At 42.3% G+C, this 21,485-nt stretch overlaps 1 protein-coding gene across 2 annotated transcripts in view; it reads left to right on the forward strand.

The window, feature by feature from the left end:
- Positions 1 to 2,886: 2,886 nt before the first annotated feature.
- The window catches only part of TPK1 (thiamin pyrophosphokinase 1), a 302,876-nt gene continuing 284,277 nt past the window's right edge, over positions 2,887 to 21,485 (forward strand). For both annotated transcript variants that reach the window (XM_054273950.1, XM_054273951.1), the window contains exon 1: positions 2,887 to 3,138. In XM_054273950.1, coding sequence (XP_054129925.1) covers positions 3,096 to 3,138 — 43 coding nt within the window. In that variant the 5' untranslated portion in view covers positions 2,887 to 3,095. The remainder of the gene's footprint in view (positions 3,139 to 21,485) is intronic.

The following is a 21,485-nucleotide window of genomic DNA, read 5'->3' on the forward strand; positions in this document are numbered from 1 at the left end:
GCTTTATACTCTGGATGAGAGATTTGTATGAGTGAAAGAACAACTGGGTTCAGGGAGAGAAGAAGTGTCTGCCTTGTTTGCCCTTTGCCTAATTGTGTAGTCGGCTGGCAGTTTGCCTTATCCTTGCAGACCCGAGCTCATCTTGAAAAGATTTAAAGCACACTAGTACCAGCCTGGTCTCTCAAGACTGATTTCTCTCTGCAATGCTTTTGTGATGAATCATGCATTACTATGATTAGCAGAGAGAGGTACAATTACTTTTTTTGCAGCCGTGGATGGTAAAGGATTGCCTGGAAGCCCAGATGTGACAGAGGTGGAAAAAGCGTCTTCTGGGACATGAAGGGAATAGAGAGATGGAAACTGTTGCATTTACAGTTAAAAAAATAAACAAAGAAAAAAGAAAAAATAAATTGAAGAGGGTAACAGGAGGAGAAAGACTTGTAAATGAACACTACCAGGAACAGGGCCCTGACTGAATTGGACCTTGCCTCCAAGCAAGTATGACTCTTCTCAAGCATAAGAACCTGCTTATCAGCAACTCTTTGTAACAGATGGTACCCCCTCAAGAGCGATTAAAAAAAAAAAATACTGACAGAGACACTGAAAGATACTGAAGAAGAAAAACAAGCTATCCTAGAGAAGGTTTAATAGTATTACCAGGCAACTGAAAAGTGCCTGTCAAAATTGAAAGGAAGCAGGGTGGGGAGACAGAGTGGAAGAGAATATAATTAAGAAGAGGAGAGCATTGGCCAACTGCATGGTAGCCCCCACATGGTCTCCATTCTTGGAAAAGACAGCAAGCAGCTTCTTCCTAATGCTGTTTGTTTTTAACCAGCTTGAAGGACACTGAGAAGATACCAATGTCCTAAGAGCCTTTGAAGTTCAAGTCCTCAATGGAGAGGAAATAAAATTTTAAATGGCACAAAAGCATAACAAACCATTTTTTATTTCTATAGTGTAAATAACAGTAATCTTTTGAAGCCCTTAATATCTTTTCCTTGTTTCCCAATAATCTCTCACTTCTCTCATTGCTAAGGCATGAATGCCTCCAATACTTCTAAACCTCTAGCAGTCTTTGTGGACCAGAATTGCTTATACAATGTAGTCTCTTGTAGGTGGTAGGGCAGCTTATCTGAAAGGTCCAAGCAAAAGTCTGGCGCTTGCACAACTAAAACCAAAGGTGCACCTACAGTCAAAGTGGTAACCACAGAATCCTGGAATGGTATGGATTGGAATGGACCTTCAAGGTCATCTAGATCATTTCAATCCCTCTTTCATGAATAGGGACACATTCTACTAGACCAGGCTGCTCAGAGCCCCATCCAGCCTGGCCTTGAACACTCCCGGGGCTGGGGCATCCATAACTGCTCTGGGCAACCTATACCACTGCCTCACCACGCTGTAAATCCATAAAGGGTTTCTCCCTAATATCCGACCTAAACCTGCCCTCTTTCAGGTTGGAGCCACTCCAACTTGTCCTAGAAATGTGGTCCGGACTAGCCCACCACTGAAGTCACACAAATCATGTTGATCTAAGTGTGAAGTTCACACTAACAGGATGGACTGAAGAGTGGGCTGACATGGTGGTCTCATTTCCCTCCGATTTGACTGGAAACCCTCACTGACAGGCAATCACAAAATTATAAGGTTGGAGAATACCCCTGTGAGCATCCAGCCCACGGACTGGATGAAAGAAGCTGATGCTTTCTCCAGAAGGCGAAAGGAGACCTTGTCCTCCCGTCTCGTCCTCCCCGGGGCGCAGGGCACACCCGGAGAGCTGCTCCGTGAGGGGCTCCGCGGACTCCCCCGGCCGCTCCGAGCCGCGCTACCGGGGCGGCGGGCGGACGGACGGACGGACAGGATGGAGGGAATAGAGGGAAGAAAAGGAGGAGGAAGACATGGAGGGAGGGAGGGAGCGGCGCTCCTCTGCTGCCCTCTGCTGCGGGGCCCCGAGCCGCTGCGCTCCCTCCGGCTCCCGGGAGAGCTCAGCTCCGTGCGGCCGGGAGCCGGGAACGCCGCTGGGGCGAGGCCGTGCCGCGCTGTCCCTGATGGAGCGGCCGAACAGGGGTACCTGCAGGGACAGAGGCCGCTCCAGGAGGGGGAAATACATTACTGACACATTTGAGGGGTCAAAACTTGCCCCACTATGCTACCAGAGCAAACTGGAATTTAGCAGTGTCGTCCATTTTATACCTGAAGATGATTAACGCCCCTAATTAAGAGTTCTGAGTGAGGAGACACTACGAATTTAACAAGATATTAATTGAAACTTAAGCGGCCCCTAGGAATGCCGCATCATTCTGGCGAGCTGGAAGGGCACAGGGACAGCAGAGCCGGGATGCTGCCAGCCCTCCGGCACGGCTTCCCCTGCATCCCGAGGGCGCCGGCACACAGGCGCCATGCGAGGCCAGAGCACTTGTGGGACAGTTTTTATTTCCCTCCGGTTTCCATGGGCTGAAAGCCATTTGAGGGCTTTCCCTCCGAGCCAAGCGCTCGGTACAGCGCCGCCAGTGCTCGCGGCTCTTCCCGGCCTCCCCAGAGCCGCTGTACCGGGATCGGCACTGCTCAGGTGCCCAGAGAGGCCGGGTACTGCTCCGCTCGCTCCTGTCCCCTCCCTGCCGCTCCTGTTCCCGTCCCTGTCCCTGTCCCTTCCCGCTCCCGCCTCAGACGCGCACCGGCGCTGTGGGGGGCGGGGCCTTCCCTTAGTCCCGCCCCTTCATCGCACGCCCATAGGCCCCCGCCGCTGCCAATCAACGTGCCCCGCCTTTCCTTCCCGCTGATGGCCGAGCGACGGATTGCGGCGGCCATCGATTCCCTTGGCTTGCCGTGCCGCCCCGGTGCCGAGCACATCCCGGTGCCGGTCCCTGGTCCTGGCCGGCGGATGTAGGAGGACGCGTGGCCGAAGGTAGCCGGGCAGCGCCGCCGCCTGTCGCCTGCAAGGGCGGGCGCAGCCGCCGCCGCGGCCGTGTGGCTGTAGGCGTTCCCCGGGGAGACCGGGAAGGGGCACGGCTGCTCCCCGCCAGTACGGCCCCCCCGGCGCCGGTCCCGCCCGGCTCTCCGTGCCTTTGGCGTGTGCCTGCCCGTGCCGCGGGGCCATGGAGCGCGCGTTCACGCCGCTGGAATGCCTCCTGCCCGCCGGTACGGTACCTCCCGCCCCAGCGCGCCCGGCAGCCCAGGCAGGCAGGCAGGGGAGCGGGGCGGCCGCGCCTCCCGCCCGAGCCGAGCCTGCCTCCGCCGAGCCCCCGAGCTGCGGAACAGCGCCGGGTGTCCGCCCCGCTCAGGCTGAGTTTCGGGCTCAGTGCAGCGGTTTGGTACCGTGTTAAGCCGCTCTGTCGTCCAAATTGACATTTAAACCCCGAGCCCTCCGGGTTCAGCGGGTGCTTTCCGGTTTGCTGCCGCCTTTCCTCGGCTTGGCCGGGCAGAGCGCTGCGGTGTCGCCTCTGTCCCGCATCTCCTGGGTGTCCCTGGGGCAAGGGGTTCCCGGCTTGGCATCCATGCCCCGAGTGCCTCTGGCTCCCCGCCTCCTGCCCTGTGCTTTGCTTAGAGCCACCCTTGCACCCTGCCTTGCCCTTCAGTTCTGCACAGCAAAGCTTTCAGGGTTTCTTTGGCTTTCCCAAGCTATCCAACAGTATTGTGGCTTTGGCACTATTCTTGAGACCTGAGAGGTGAGCTTTATTAATATGCATCATTAACCTTATTACGTGTCTAAAGGATGGAGCACCTGTACTAAGCACAGGCTTATCTAAGTGGCTTGACACAGTTTGGAATAGGCACCTCTTCTTTACTCTGTGTTTGCTCAGAATCTAATTCAGTAGGGTCCAATTTGTTGTTCAGTGATACAATTATAAACAGTAAATATTTTTATCTTTTTACAACATGATTTTAAAGCTGCATAAAAATCTTTTTTGCATAGCAGCTGAATTCTGACTGACACTGCTCTTTTCTACTCTGTTGTGGCACAGACACCAGCTGCTGCATTGAGGTAACTGTTGTTATTTATTTACTAGTAAGATCTGTAGGAAGGGCAGAGTTTAACAGAATGCATACTTTCAGCAATTCGGTGCATTTTTACAGCTAGCATTTTAAGAGCATGTTTAAATTCATTCCACTATGATACATTTTTTTAAAGTCATGCTTCGCTCTGATTCTTCAAAGCTTCAGAATATGGTCCGAACTGCTAACAGGTAAAGCTGCACTCAAGGTATTCTTGCCAGAAATGAGTATTTGACAGTGTGTGGATGTGGACTTTGAGACACACTGTTGCTTTGGGGGAAAGAGGGAATGAGCATGTAGGTGAGATTTTAATGGGTGAACTTTGATTCATTGTGACATTATGCCCTCTGGCATACAATAAGTGATTATTAAGTATGTAATAAGGCCAAACAAAAAGCTGCCTTTAGTTGATAAGAGGACTGGAGGGTTTGCCCTGTGAGGACAGGCTGACAAAATTGGGCCTTTCAAGCTGGAGAAGAGGTTGCTGTGAGGTTGTGTGGAGACCTCATAGCAAGTGCCCAGTATCTGAAGCAGCCTGTGGGGAAGCCAGAGAGGAACTCTCCATCCAGAGCTGTAGTGATAGGACAAGGAGTAATGGGCTCAAATTCAAAGAGGAGAAATTTAGGTTATAGATAGTAGGAAGAAATTCTTTATTGTGAAGGTGGTGAGACACTGGAACAGGTTGCCCAGAGAGGCTGTGGATGCTCCAACCTTGACACTGTTCAAGACCAGGTTGGATAAGGCCTTGAGCAACCTGATTCAGTGGATGGTCTCCCTATTCACGGCAGGGAAGATTGGAACTAGGTATTCTATAAGGTCCATTCCAACCCGTTAACATTTTATGATTCTATAAATTTGTCTCTGTGGAAGCACCAGCATTGCTGTTTGTATTATAAGCTAGTTGTCTTTGATAGACATTGCACAAGGGTAGGGCTACCATATGTCCTCAGTTTCCAGGAGTTGCCTGTCTTTTTCTTTGGTTATATCTAGTTGGATTTGAAGATTGGAGATGTTTTCTTGTGACCCACGGCCTTCTCATACCAGAGGCTCCAGCTGGATGTAAAGAAGCCTGCTTCTCTGAAAGAAAAGTCTGCTACTTGCCTGTAGATCAGTTGGTTATACAGGCTGTGCCTGTAAAATGCACAGTGGCTCTTAATCAGGAACCTTGTCATCATTACAGACATTCATTAGCAACTGAATTAGCCCGCTCAAAAGTATTCAATGCTGAGCAGATTTATTTGGCAGTTCCACCGTTTAAACTCTGGTATCCCACCTGGGGAACTCAGAAATAAGGTTTTCAAAATTGGATAGCTAAAATGAGCCTCCTGATTTCTTCTGGAGAAAGTAGCTACCAGCAGTTCCTCCATCTGTTTGCTTCATTGGGATAGGTATTTAAGTGTCCAAATAGTATAAAGCTGATCAATGAAGAACATGGCACTTCTTAGAAGCTAAACATGAGCTTACAAAATTATCCCTTTTGAGGCCATTGAAGCACTCTGGGCCTTGCCCCTTTCCTTCGATAGTATAAATAGTATTATGTATAGCAATATGTGGCTGTGTTTATGGTGGGGAGACTGTGAAAGATTCATCAGCTATGTTTGAGAATTATTAATTACTTTGTTTCTCTTTTTGAAGTTGTTCAGAAATTACTCTTTTATTGATGCAGGATAGAGTAAAACACTCCCAGGTTTTAGGACATTATAATATTAGATACCTGAAGTGGAATTTCAGGGCCATGTATGCCTTGGTAATTTTAGTCAGTGTAGTTAGAGTGAGTTCTTAGATTGTACATCTCTCTCTATCTCACCTGATTGATGTTCAAGTAGTAGATATTTGAGAACTGCTGTGCTAACTAGTATGCTCAGGGACTTTGAACATTATTCAGTCACACAGCTGGAGCACAGTTGAAAATCACCATACTACAGTTAGAACACGGTGCTGTGGACTTCAGAACTATGTTGATTTGCTTAACATAGTTCAGAATGAGTAACAAGAGAGAATTTAAAGTGGGATTGAGTTGAAATTTATGTCTTGCACAGTGAAAAAAAATATTTTCATTTCCTCATGGAAGGAGACCTTTAAAAAGTCTCACAGAAGGCTTCACCACAGAGACCTGCACACTGTGTGAAAGGGTCAGGCAGAAGCTTCACAGGCAAGGCTCTTGCAGAAGGCTCATAATGATGTCACACTACAGCCTGTGAGTTCATGTCAAGAGTAGCTTTGTTTATCTGGATCATCCTTTGACAGCCTTGACATTTCTCTCCTGCTGTTTGTACCCTTCTCTTGCACTGTCATTGCCTCCTGCTGCTTGTCCCAGACTGTGCTGCAGGCACTTCTGCAGAGAGACAAGTGTTTCTAATTTATTATTTTAATACCATGAACTTTGGGAGCTGAGTGTGCTGTGCTTGTGACTGCTTAACAGTGGAAGTACTGCAGCATCCTCTAATAAGGTTGCCCCTGAATACCACTTGAGATTTTGAGAAGGGCAGAGTGCCAGTTTCCCAGGCTGCGTTTTCTCACAGGGAACGTTTTACATTGCCTGCTGCATCATGGCCTGGATTCTTGCTCATCTCCAGATGTGATTAATTATTCCTTGCCTTGCACAGTCCTTAAAGTGTGGCTCAGTATTGGTTTTATCAAGTGGAGTGATGCAGAAGGAGGATATCTTCCTCAGTTTATAATCCAACAGCTCCCAATGTGAGTGTCTTGCTTTGTGGAGGTGGAGGGGCTGCAAAGAAGTGTCAAATCTTATTTATCCCTCTGCTCTGTTCTGTGCCCTGCTGAGGGTATGTTGGAGCTGAGCTTGCTCTGAGTGACAGGGAGCCTGTGCTACCAGTGGAAGTTGGTTTCCCTGATCCCACTTGTCCATGCCCTGAGTGAAATGCACTCCTGAACTGCACTGTGTTCAGAACTGGTGGTTTGGATGATGGTTTGCTCAGAGATGGGTGTGCTGCCTTTATCTCACTGAAGCAAGGTCATCTATAAGCCATGAGAGACATATCCACAACGTATAGGACAAAGACTGCTTCAGGATTATGGAGAAAATATATAGTCATCTCTTTGTGCAAAGGGACTATAAAATCCTGCATTGAATTTAAAGCCAAGAGAACAAGAGGAAGCAACAATATGCTCTGAATGCTATTCCATCATTCTGCAAGCTTGATTGTCTCTTGCTTTACTCTGTGTCTTCTGGAAATGTTACTGGCTGTAAACGAGTTATCTCTGAAAGGATTGTGTCACCATATCCCTTTTAAATGCCTGGAGCTTGAACTTCTTCCTTGATGTTCCCTTTTATCTGACACTAAGGATTCAAAGTTATTTTGTGAAACAGTGACATGCTTGCCATTCAGTGAATGACCTCCACCCAGGTACATGTGCCAATGACTGTTTCAATGTCCCTTTACTAGAGCTCTGCATGGAATCTATGGTGCATTATCTTGCCACCTAATTCACAAAACTCTGTGATAGAAATCAAGACAGTCGTGGGGCTAGAAAATCAACCTGATGGTCTCTGTTAGTTTCTGAATATTAAAGGTATGTGGAAAAGGTGTGGAGTCCCAAACTATTGGATAGCTCTGCAATTTTGCAGGGTTTGTGCCACAGCTGTTGGGTCAGGCTAGTGAAGTTTTCAGATGAATCAGGTCATTCAGAAGCTGCTACTGAATTCACTTAAACTGAAAAAGTGTTAACGGGGGTGTCAGTTCTTCTAAGAGTACTACTGGCATTCCTTAATGAAATTAGGAAGCACTTCCATATGGCTGTTACATTGTTTTGTCTTTTTAACTTAAATACTTTCAAAATGCTTTTTTATTTTTCTGTCACTGTTGCTGACCCACTCTTATTCTTCATTTCATTTAAGTAGCAACACCCTTAATCTAGTCTAGTTACCTGAAACTCATTAGTTTGTTTTTGAAGTAGCTCTTAACGTTCAGCTACTCAGACCCTGCTGCTTGCTAATCTGCTGTGCTGAGTCAGCATTTGTTTTGTAAGTATTTTTGTGTAGATTACTTACAGGTGCACTTATGAGTGAAATATTACAGGCAGAATGGCATTTAAAAGACACATTCATTGTTAACCTCACTACTCTCTTTTAGATCTTTGCTTTCACTCATGGAAGGCTTTTGGAGTTATTTATTATTTAATGCTTTCTGTGCAGGTGTGTTATTTGGAATGGGGTAACAAGGCATCTTAAACCATTTTAACAAGGCACATTTAACCATTGGAGCTAACAGGAAAATGAATAGATGTTTACTTATTTTTGACTTGTTTTCGTACATACACAGGGCCACCTTTTGAAACGTGTTGACTTCAGCTGCTGTTTATGTGGATGTTGAATTCTCATGTTCTGCAGTGTCTGCATTGATAGTTCCATATATTGCAGTCACGAATAGGGCATAGCTCTCTTTTGAGTGGGAATGTTATGGTGGAGGGGTCTGGGGTCATCTCAAAAAACACAAAAAGCAAAAAAAGAAAAGAACAAACCAAAAACTAAAACAAAATCCACCTCCAAAAGGACCACAAATAAGCAGCCTAACAAAAAGAACCCCAAATTAACAAAAAATCTTCAAGACCTCATAGAGTAGAAGAGCAATAATGATGTTACTGGAATTTCTGAGACAAAAACATTCATTACTGTTTGCCCAGATAGTAAAGCACCTGGATAAATTAAATTCCTTTTGGAAGTCTTGTTATTTTCCGTCAACGGAGGCTTAAAGCTAGGAAATACACTAGCTGATCTCCTGTAGTCTTTTTTATTCTTCGTCTTTTTTCTCATCTCTCTTTTTTTGTTTTTCCTTTTTTTCCTCCTGTGATTTAAGGAGATAAGGAGATGGGAAATCCACTTGTTCCAGTCATCAAATGTTCATGTTGCTTGTATCCAATTACATGTGTGCAGGACCACTGAAAACCATTTAAACTTGTTAGTGTTACAAGAGCAAAATATTAATCTTAAGAAGGTACAGGTAGTCAAAGAGAATGGTGGACTTTCAGCTTGTGTTTCTCCTCTGCTGTATTCACTTGCATGTCTCTCATCAGTCCTTAAAACACTACAGCAGTTTCACAGCACCTTCAGCATTGTGCTATATCTGAAATCTGTGTCTACACATATATATAAAAGTTAGTTATACTTTCTGGAAGTGGAAAACAGAAGAGGCTTTGTTTGTTTTTTAGCCTGTTTACAAAGCTCATCTAAATTTGATTTAGGGAGAAATTGAATATGAAGCATAGAAATGAAGCACTCTCTTTACTCAGGAGAAAACATAACACTGGTAGATTTCAGATTTTTCAAGATCCCAGATAACAAATCCCAGGCATCCTTGTGCATTTGCTTTAGGTTTGGACATCCTGAGATATTAATCAAAGGTTAATCTTTGTAGAAAATAGCTGCATCAAGAATGAAATTTAAAATCAAAGTCTTAAAAAAGGCAAACTAAAAAAAAAAAACAAGTAAAGAAGCCACCTGAAAACAAGTTAAAGGATTAGAAGCTTCTTTTCATTAGTCAGTTCTCATCAGTTTTCACTTCTAATGAGTTTTAGGTTTGGATGTCAGCTCAGAGGTTAGGACCTTTAGGAACAACACTGTTAACTTTGTCCGGGGAAATTACTAGTTACAAATGTAACCATTTTTTTTTTTCTGTGTGACATAAAAATAACTGTTCCAGTCTCAAAGTACCATTGTTGAAAAATGTGGATAAAAGGAAGGGGGATGCTTGGCTCCCTCTGCCTTCCAACCAAACAAAAATCTCAGATTAGCAAATAAACCAACAAACCACAGAACCAACCCACAAATAAAATCCCAACAACCCAGTAGTAGATCTTATCCAGTGCAAAATGTTGTAAATCAACAGGAGAGAACTCAGATGTATACAACTGCTTTTTGGTACAACACAGAAAATTTCCTATCTCTGATTTCTACACAGAGAGGGGAATTTGCAGTGTGTCCAGCAAGGTTAATTAATTTGATCTATAGCCAAATAACTTCAAGATGGAAAATAACTGAATATCAGTTGTCCCTTCCACCAGAGTATAGCTGAAATATAACCAGTTCTTCAGATTTTTGCCTCACATGTTTCTGTAAAATATAGCTGTGGTGAATTAGATGTGAGTTTATGGAAACAGGTTCTCCATTCCATTCAGGTCTGACCTTAAACATGAGGAATATGATTAACAGTGTTTGTGTAGTATTGCCTTTGCAAAATTAAAAAGAGAATTGAGAATTTCAAGTTTTACAGGAACATTCTGTTAGTTGAATTTTACATAGAGAGCGCACTTAGTAGCTTTTGGATTGCTTTAAATTAAATCTGTTGCTGTATATCCAACAGCAGTTGAAGCTGCTGGAAGGCTTTTCCTGTAATTTCCTAGCTTTGAATTTTATTTTGAATGGCAGTTGAATTTTCATAGTGCTAGTGCTGATTCTTTGTAGCTTATGTTGATGGATTGTCTGCCAGGCTTCCTCTCTGGCAGGACAGGAGCTGGAGGGATGCATGTGTTTATCAGGCCAATTGAAATAAATAGGAAGTTGGCCAGTGAATTCAGAAGGAGCAGAACCTGTACCCTCACCATTTATTTATTTATTCTATAGTTGTGACTGGTGGTGTGGGTTCTGTTTGGCTTTATTTCTTGTTTTCTCTTGCTGTAGCTCTTTTTTTCTGGTCTATCCTTTACCCAAATTATCTGGCCAGCACTGATACCGGGCAACACAGCAATAAGTGAGTAGTTAAGAAGTATTTATATGTACAGTTTTTGACCAGATTGTTCAGTGTCTTTGGTGGTAAAAACTGTGTGTCTGACAGAAGGAAGTTGGCTTTACTGCCAAAGGAAAGTATGTTGATGCTACAAAACACTGGGAACTTGACTAGAAAAGCTTTGACTTCCATGACAGTATCCGTAAGGGTGCCTTTGGACTTACCTGGTGCAGACATAGCAAAATGTATCAGAAAAGACATTCTTTCTTCTATTTCTTGTTTCTCTTTTTTCCACACAAACACAATTCACAATTATGTATTCTGTATAAGCATAGATGAAAGAGGGGAACTCAAGCACCAGTACTGGGGTTGAGGGCTGACCTAATAGAGAGCAGCTCTGCTGAGAAGGACCTGGGAGTCTTGGTTCATAACATGTTGATGATGAGCCCTTGTGGCCAGGTGAGCCAATGATTTTGTGGGATGCATCAGGAAGAATGTGCCCAGCAGGTCAGGGGAGCTGATCCTGCCCCTCTACTCAGCCCCAGTGGTGCCACATCTGGAGTGCTGTGTCCAGTTCTGGGATCCACAGTACAAGAAAAACATGGAGCTACTTGTCCAGTGAAAGATGATCAGGGGTCTGAAATGTCTCTTAGGAGGAGAGACTATGAGAGCTGGGCCTGTTTCATCTGAAGAAGAAACTAAGAGGGGATCTTATTAATGCATATAAATGTCTCAAAGTAGGGTGCCAAGAGAATGATGCCAGACTCTTTTCAGCGGCCCCCAGTGGCAGAACAAAGAGCAATGGCCATAAACTAAAACACAAGTAGCACCAGCTCAACATAAGAAAGGACTTCTTTACAATTAGGGTGGCAGAAACCTGGAACAGGCTTCCTGCAGAGGTTGTGGAATCTCCCCTCTGGAGACATTCAGATTGTGCCTGGATGAGTTCCTGTGTAACCTGCTCTAGGTGACCCTCCCTTGGCAGGAGGCTTGGCCTAAATGATCTCCAGAAGTCCATTCCAACCTTAATGATTCTGTGGTTCAGCTTTCATTGAAGAAGGGCACTGATATGCCAATGAAATCTGTGTGTGAGATTTATTTACTTCTGTAATTATAGCTAATTTAAGTGTGGCAAGCAAAGCACTGACCCGTAGACCAGAGCTAAGGCTAAAGGTCTGGTTTTTCAGGATGAGTTAAAAGGCAACTACATCTGGGCAGTTTTTCAGCAGGTGATGCGACTGAAATCACTCAAAACATTCCTGGGGTTGACGTGTGTCACAGAGCAGCTGTGAAAATAGTATCAATCTCCAGGTGCTCCATTTTGAGACTTTGTACTCTTGATGAGAGTTATGTATGGGGAAATCCTGGAGGCTGAAGTGAGGTTTGTACCAGGGAGTTTAAGCTGTGCATCAGTAATGCTTACAAGGCATCAAGATCTCTGTGTGCTTTAAATGTAACCGACAGCCTCTAATGCAGATACTTTGAGTTGAGCAACACTTTCATTTCAGGAAATTAGTGTTCTACAAGTAGAAGGTAAAGCACAGCCTTGTGAGTATAGCCTGTGTTCTCATATGGACATTGTTTCCCTCTCCTCATTGTTTCCCTGTTCAGTTTACAGATATGCTTAATAAGCATCTAAGCAGTGTTTTGCCATACTGTAAATCCAAAAGAGAAAACACGTTAGAGGGCAGCTTGAGAGTCAAGCAGCTAAAGATCTGCTGCTTGGACACTTGGAGTGCCAGACAAAGTGGTGCAGTGTCTTAGCTGCTGCAGATGCAACAAAAATAGCTCTTGGGCAATGTGTGATCACCTAATTTCATAATGAGTCAACCTGGGCACAGTGGAGGTGATTAAGCTCTGATATGAAAGTGTTAGTCTCCATATTGCCATTTCCTGCTACAAATGGAAAATTTGCCTTTCAAGTTTCCTAAAGAAGAGCTTGATTTATTCTTAAAAAAACACAGAAAGAAAGAAGGAAAGGGGACAGTACTGAGGAAACATTTGTTAAGGGCAAGTTTATGTTTGGCTTTCTGGACTCTGCACAGCAGTGTTCTTGAAATGTACAGCCACAAGACTTTGCCTCAAACTGATGTAATGACTCTGCTGTCATGAGACCCCCTCTGGAGTACTGTGTCCAGCTCTGGTGACCCCAGAATGAGGACATGGATCTGCTGAAGGGCCACACAGATGATCAAGGCGTTGGAACACCTCCCCTGTGAGAACAGGCTGAGAAACCTGGGATTGTACAGCCTGGAGCAGAAAAGTCTCTGGGCAGACCTCAGAGCAACCTCTAAGCTTTCCAGTACTTCAGGGGGCCCTACAAGAGATCTGGTGAGGGACTTCTGCCAAGGACATGTAATAGGACAAGGGGGAATGGGTTTAATGAGAGTAAGTTTAGATCACGTTTGAGGAGGAACCTCTTGACTGTGACAGTGGTGAGGCACTGGAATAAGATGCCCAGAAAAGTTGTGGGTGCCCCATCCCTGGAAGTGCTCAAGGCTAGGTTGGATGAGGCCCTGAGTAACCAGGTCTAGTGGAACGTGTCCCTGCCCATTTCAGAGGGGCTGGAACTAGGTGATCTTTAAGGTCCTTCCAACCTCAACCCTTCTATGACTCTATGATATAATTTTCATTGTAGATTGGTGCTATCTTCAGTTCTGTCTTCTTGAGATGCTGGTGTGTTCCTGCTGTTATCAAGAGTGCTTTCCTATTAGCTCTGCTTTCTTTGCACAGAATCCACTGTGGGAGTGACATTTAGTACTGTATGCACGGGCTTTGAGCCTTTCTAATGACTTTGGTAACTATGAACAGAGGATTTAAATGGTCATTTTGTAGCTGTGGGAAAGAAAATCACTGATAGCAGATGTTCTTCCTTGAACTGACTTGTTGGTAGGGTTTTTGCTTGGAAACTATATGTCTTAGTTCTCTGTGCCTCTGTTTGCATTACTGTTCTTATGTACTGGTGAATAGTAATGCTGGTGCTGTATTTACCTGATTAATAGTAGCAGGTTTTGTCACTTGACCTTGTGGAAGAGTTTCTTATTTTGTTTTAATATGCTATCCTGTCATAAGATCAAAAGTTAAAGAGTTTTGTTGGCGCCAAAATTTAAGTCAGTAGGAAGTTTGATCCACTGTGTAATGTTTTTACTGTGTTTCTGTGACCATGTTTGTCTTTTATTTGTTTCTCCTCGCACCCACAGCTGCCATAGTTGTGTTGACAAAGCCCCAGATGTACACCCAGTGACACAGAAAGCAGTTGCTGCTTGGGAGGAGCAATAGCAGTGCTGGACAAAAGAAAAAAAACTATTCCCTTCCTTCAGTGTATATAACACGCCATGAGCAAGGTTTTCTGACAGCAACATGGACAGAGTGTGTTGTAACATGGACATGCTTGGCGTGTCTCCTTTTGCTGCAGCAGGCTGTCTTCCCTGCTGATGAAGTGTGAAGGGTGTGTGAAATTATCTGTCAGTGTCTGGCATCCCCAGAGAGGACAGGGAGTGATGAGAGCTGGGTTGTGGCCTTGGGTACCACTCGGTGGTGATGGCCATATGGTGTGGGACAGGGGCACTTCCAGGGGGGTCACAGCAGCTGTTTTGATGGCATACTTGTTGCCAAAAGCTTTGTGTCAGCCAGCTCCAGTAAGGGGGGGTTAGAGCTGTCCCAGGGGTGCACTTAAGGAGGAATGCTCTTTAGGTAACACAGTGTAATCTGTTATTTGTATTGGATTTAGCTGTATTTTGTCAGGCAGACAAAGGTATTTGTGAGATGCAGAGGTTGGACATAGGAGCCAAACAAATTCATACCTGAGTCAGGTACTGATCTTTTACATGGGAAAGAATAGCCAACCATTTGAATGCTGCACCTAGAGGAACACTGATGTAGAATCTGCCTAAGTCAGTTGCAACTCAGCTTGAAACCAGAATGAGTTTCAGGTTATCCTTTATACAAAAGGCTAAACTAGATTGTCAGAGTGATCCTTTCTGGCCCCTTAGTCTATAAAAACACTTGGCCTGCCAGAGACTTATTTTCCTTTCTCTTTAAGTAGAATGGACAGACTTGTGAGGAAAGAGAGAAATGGGTATATCTGAGAAAGGGTATATCCTGCAGTATGAAGTGGCTAGTCATGTGAAACAAAGGAGGTGTTGGAGAATAAGGAGCAAATTTCAGAGCTCTTGCAATGTAATTCAGAAATTTAGAGGGTGGTACTTCTTCCTTATGTCTTGAGTAAATTGCATTTTTAAAATGGAAAAAAAACCCCCCGAAACACCCAAAAACCCTGTAATATTTTGTTATTGTTCCTAAGTATCAAGAAGAAGTTACTGCAGTAAGATTTTACTACACACTGTGCTGAATTTACTGTTGGTTACCATGAGCTATCAAAAGCTTTGAAATTATTTCCATAGAATCTATTCTTATTTATCTGTAAATATTATAATTGTTAATCCCACAAGGAGAAAAAAAAAAGCTTGGATTTAGACAGTGAAATGAATAGTTATGCTAAACTTATATAACATTATGCACAACTATTCTGTTTCTTGCTGGATTTACATTTCTTGAATACATTTGCTGAAATAAATAGCCAGTTTCCTTTGGGAACAGAGTTGGAACTGAATAAATGTAAGGCCTCCAAATATTAACAAAGAGGCTGAACTCTAAACCAGTGTAGTTAAGCAGCTCATATAATGTAAATTAGAACAGTAGAGAGGAAATCTAAAGCTAATACATAGGAAGAGATAGTAATATTATGTGAGAGTTTATAAACTTCTAGTTTTGTAATCTTGTCCTTTGCTATTTTGTCTTTGCTTTTCCTCTTTTCCCCAAGCAGCAAGTACATATGGAAAATGTACATTTTATGATACAAATACTAGGTAAAAGGAATTTTGTGACTTTTCTTGAGAGAAGAAGCCATGAAAAGAGGAGAATTTAGGAAGGAGATCCTGCTGTTCTATTCAGTGGAAGAACCTTTGCAGCTCACAAGTGTATCTGCACAGAATTGTCCTATTCATAGTTTCCCCAAGAGCATACATAACAGACCCTGGAAATATGCACCAATTATATTGCAGTTGGGTAAGAAATGAATTTCAGCTATAGCAAAGATGGCTTGAGTTAGATATTTGGGGAAAAACATGTAAGTAGCAGGAGGAAGCACTGGAATACATTATTTGAAAGGATGAAGTCCCTCTTGCTAGGAGTCTTTCCTTTTTCAAGGGTACATGGAGAAGAATGAAGTAGAATCAGATAGAGAACTGATTCTACCTAGGGGCAGAAGAATAAACCAAATGTACAAAACTTCAGTGTGCAAACCTGTAGAAGACTGAGATGGGAATTTAAGAATCACATCTGTAGAGTCAGAGGCAGTTACCTGTGTGCATGTTGGTCTCAGAAGGGAGGACAGGCCACTTCTGCACACATTCTCACTCAGGTGATCAGACTGCCTTTACCTGGGCTGCTCAGGCCAGCAGGATTTGTTCTTGTGGTCTATAGGGCTCATCCTGCATATTAATGATGCTTTCTTCTGCAGTACAGTAATAACATTTCTTTTTAGCTAAATCACAGCTGATGTCAAAAGTTGACAAATATTTGAAAAGAGGTATGAGGAGTGAAGCTCTGTAAGTTCTGAAATAAGGAGGGAAAACTGGGTGTAGAAATTGCTATGAGTTTTCCAGATGGTGAAATCTGCCTCTGTAATTTCATTTGATCTGTTTCCATACTGTTGATAATAAGCACTTGAATTTGTAGAGGTTTCAGAGGGATTACCTTGGAAAAAACTCTGAACATTTTCAAATTCTCATATATTATTAGTTTTTACAGATGATCTTTCATATTGATGAGAAACACAAGTGTGTTCTTTAGGCTGTGATGAATTTTCCAGGAATATGCTTTCTCTTGATGTCCAAAAGAGACTATAAATTTTCAAAAAGAAAGCTTCTTTCAGATAATAGATCCTAATTTTTTTTTTTCAAAAGCTCCAATTATGTGTTTCCAAGGGTAAAAATCAGCAAGAGAATGCATCTGCAAAGAGTTTTTCTATTGTTTAATCTACTTCACAGTGAAAGAGTTAATATATTTAGTTTTCATGCATATCACTCTTGAGAAAAATTCTGCTGTCACTGTAGTATCTGTAGTCATTTTCTCCAGTGAGAAAGTGTGTCTCAAGTCACAGGATTTCTGTTGAGTTGAGGTACATCAGTTATGGAATGTCTGCATCGTGTTCATCTGCTGCATTGGCAGATGGCTGAGGTGAACATCTACCCTCTCTTCAGCTTTAAAAATCAGAATTGGTGGCAGCTTTGTCAAAACATGTCAGCATTTGAGTGGTGGTGTGCAACAAACCACTGGCTCCACAACACATTCTTGGCACACAGACTGGGACTTTGAAACAAGCTATATTCTTACTATACAGCTGGGGGTTTTGGTGGGAGTTTTTTTGTTAGTTGTGTTTTTTAGTTGTTATATACATAAAGTTTGAGCTACCAACCTGCAGCAGTTAGGGGAAGGGTGTGACACTGAAATGTTTTCATTGATACCTCACATCATGAGATGTGTGCTTTGCTTGCATTGTGATTTTTGCTTAACCTTTTTATTTGTTTTGGTAGCCCTGGATAAGTCTGTGAAATTACTGCACTTAGTAACTCATAACAACTCTTTCATAGAAATTAAATGCTTGCAGATCACAAGGGGAGAGCAGGAGACTGGGGAAGATTATTTCCTGGACTGTTATGTCCTAAGTTCCTGGATAGTTTGAAGTCCCCTAGGGAAGGAAAGAGGGGTAGCAGTAGTGCTGGTTTTTCTGCTACTCTCTCACAGTAGGCTGGGATGATAAATGGCACTGAAGGTAGTGTCCTAAAACCGAGGGAAGAAATGAAGCAAGATGCAGGAAAAAATATGAGTAATCTCTAATGATATGATGATTTGGATTTCCTTGGTAGATGCCAAAAGCCATTCTTTTTATTAAGGAAAGACAACATCCTGCCTGGGAGGACAAAGATGGCATTTTGTTCTTTAGGGGCATAAAACTAGTTTTCCTGATTATTCCTGACATCTTTTCGTTCATGCTATGGGCTTCCTAAGAGATTAGAAGCAAATAGCCAATCTCTTGTGAGAGTGAAACAGGAATGGAATGTGTTAAAGGATTGAAATGTACTCACATTGGCACCAAATCCTAAAATGATGGTGTTGGAATTCTATAATAAGATGATGGGGAACAGTATGAGATACCTAGGGTATGTTACAGAGGCAGACACGGTAAACTTCTCTGAATGTAATACAGAAAAGTCTCTATTAAGAAGACATTTACATGCACCTAATACTTCTGAAGTTTATGTTTAACTAAAAGGGTGGACTTTAAATGTATTATTGCTCTATTTTTTCACACCCTCAAGTCCTCACAGGACATCGGTGGTAGAGGAGGTAGATAACAAAACAATATATCTCTCTTGAATGCTTTAAAATCTCATCTTGCAGAGAGCAGCCTCCTGTCTGAGCCTGGCACTTCTTGATGTCTGCTCTACATGGAGGTGCCCAGAGCCTGTGCAGAGGCACAGCTTATACAGCACTGACAGCCAAAAAAGAGCAGCTAAAATAGCATAGGTACGGAAGAGGTATTTTGCAGATCATTACACATATACAGAAATGTAAAAGATAGCTGAAACAGTATATGTTGTTCTACAAACCTGATAATTCATTTCCATTTTTGACATCCTAGTGCTTTACCACATTTTGTATGTATTAGGGAGGGTTTGTTCTGACACTACAGATGTTCATTCAAGTTCACTGTTTCTCAGCTATTGAGGACAAAGTTGTCATTTTTTTCTTCATAACCATGAAAATTATTTTTTGCCTTAAACATTAATATTGCTGGTTATTCCACTTGTATGCAATGGTCTCTGGAAAAGGCTTTTTTTTATGCTGCACAAACAATTACATTTTGTCAGTTTTTTCATTTCCAGTTATCATGAACCTGAAGGTACATAGGTTTCTTTCCCAAGTCCTATGATGCATAATGTTGGGTAAGCTTTTGACCTTGTTTTGCCTTAGTTCCTCATCAACAAATTAGAGGCAATTATACTTTCTGAAATACTATGTTGAAAAGTTCTGAAGTTAAGCCAATAGTAAGGGCGCTTTTTTTCTTTTCTTTTAATGTTCATGTCAGTTGTGGGTTCTATTATAATACTGTTTGCTTAGAACCTAAAGGACATTCCTTAAATCATTGCAGAAAGGATATCATTGCTATTTCTTAGATTAAAGCCTCTGCTGCTGACAGTTTGAATGCCATCATCAGAAACAAAGCAAATACAGTTGAACAGATGTGGTATAAAAAATATAGTGGTCCTACCAAGAGGTTTTTTTGGCTTGTTTTTCTGAGATAGTCTGTTCATAACGTTGCTGATTTGACTGCTGTTTTCAGTTCATGATACAGCAAATTACAAAATCTGTGACAAAATCACAGAAAAAAGTATTTTTAGCAAAGATCATTCAGAATATTATGATATTTAGGAACTAAATTAAGAATTCTGTCCTTTCAGAGGTAATCTGACCATTGTGGAAATGCAGCTGACTGCTGATGGGTCTCTGGCATTTCATGGCAATATTTATATAAACCTAGAGCAAGCTCTGCTTTTTTAAATAAAGCAAAGAGAAGAGATTCATTTGGTTTGGGGATTATACCACCAGCCCATGGCACAGTGCTAAATGTGATGTGTCTTTTCAAGTGACCTTTATCTTAACTTTAATATTTCATAGCCTCTTTGGGGAAGCTGTTTTATCTGATTCTTTCATGTGTGAAAATTTACTTTACCATCCTTTAGCACCTTTTATGCTGTTTAAATAGATATTTATGTTTCTACATTAATAATAGTGTTATGAAAAGACCTGACTTTTTGGGTATTTAAAATGCTTTTACAATATTAGAACAGTACTTATACCGTTTGTGTGATGAAAAATTCTGTCAATCACGAGTAAAGATGGGATCAAAGATGGTGAGATTAGAAATCCTTTTTTGAAAGTCATGAGTTTTAAATAATAAGTACTTTTCTTATTAAGTGTTCAGTTGCTGAGAGAGAATGCAGGAACAGCACCTGTAGCCTCTTTTGAAGGTCCAGATTCCCAGTCCTTTCAGAATGAGGCACTGTAGGTGGAAATAATTGGAAAATAACCTTGAAGGTTTCTGTGACTATTTGAGTGTGAATGGATGGATGTCAGACCTAATTAGGCCTACTGAGAAAAACATAAATGTCAATCGTTTTTTACCAAATGCATCCAGCTTCTTTTGAGATTGTGAATGGGGTCCAGTGAGCATACAGCCTGCTTAATGTCACCTTTCTGTCTAAGGTCTTTAATTCTGTCCCCTGTGATAGATGGCATTTGATTTTTCTTGAAAACAAAGTCAAAGAACTTGAAAGTAGACATTGCCACTCCAGTGCTTGCTTAGCTGATGTGTCCACTTATAACTTAACTAATGCAGAGCATTCAATGAAAATGGTCCTTTTTTTACCTCCCAGTGCTCCACAGGATTTAACTAAATCACAAAGCTGTGTTTCTTTTGTTGGAAACTTGATAATCCTTCCAGTGCCTTGTTTAACCTATTTTTTTATTCTATAGCTATGATTTTATAAAATCCTTTTAGAAGTATGAAATGCATGTCTGTTTTCAGCCATGATTGTATGTAAAAGGATCTTTTCCCCCTAGTTACCTTAGGGTGCACCTATTGTGCACACTGGTATTAATCTTCTTGGTGAGTGAGTTACTGTGGTGTTGCTGGGTCATCATTAAGTATGTACTGTCCTTCAAATCTTTTCTCTCTGAGTTGGTTCTTAAGAAATGTTTCTAAAATTCCAGCTGTGTGCTCTTGTAATTTGCTAGAAATAAGTACGTTTCCCTGGGGAATCCCTTAAGAGCATACTAGGAATAAAAATGATATTGTCTAGAAGTGGCATCACTCAGTCTGTAGAGTCTCTGACTGTGCTGGCAAGGAAAGAATGCACCTTTTAAATTTGTTTGGGGAATTTGGAGAGAACTGGCAGTTTTACTTACCCCACTGGGTAAGTAAACTTTTACAAATCCCTTTATGGACTCTATTTTGTTATGTGAAAGCAGCTTCCTCCATTCATCTTAAATGTGTCCCTAAGCAAAAGAACTAAAAAAAAATCCCAACTGAAGTAAAACTAATGGGAGATGAAGGAAGAGTATCATGCGGGTTTTTTTTCCAAATATAATTAAGTTGTTGAAAATCATACCTTCCAGATATCTATTCAGCATTTTCTTGGAGACAGTCCCTTATTGGGACTGGACAGGTGAGGGGCAAGTCTTTAATTTTCCAATGCTAGCTTTCAAATCATCGAAATCAGAAGAAAAATCATAAAAGGTCTCATTTTGGCCCCAATTTGAATAATAGACTGAAATTTCGGTAACTGTTCACATACATGGCTTGTCACTAGAAAACTTAAGATTCGAGCAGCTGACTCCCTGCTTTCAGTGTCTCACTTCCTAGAGATCAGGCAGCCCTTGGAACTAAGTTCTGTGCCTTGCAGTTCTCAAGATTCAACAAACATGTGGCCAGTGCTTGTAGCACTACATGGTCTGGAGATTCCCCTATACATTGTGCTTCTGCCATTAGAGTTTGGCAGTGATTTGTATGTGCTTGTGATTCAGATTAGCAAAGTAATTGCCACACTTCTGAGGGCTGAGACTTTACTCTTTGCAGACCTGGTCATTGAGAATAAGTGTATAGTCTGGCTAATACACTTACTCATACAGAGTGTGTATAGGCTGGCTAATTGGAATTAAAAGGGTAATTACTGGGAAAATGCT

This window comes from Melozone crissalis, unplaced genomic scaffold, assembly GCF_028551555.1.
Source record: "Melozone crissalis strain CALT ecotype California unplaced genomic scaffold, PUWL_Pcris_2 ptg000016l_1, whole genome shotgun sequence".
Lineage (NCBI taxonomy): Eukaryota > Metazoa > Chordata > Aves > Passeriformes > Passerellidae > Melozone > Melozone crissalis.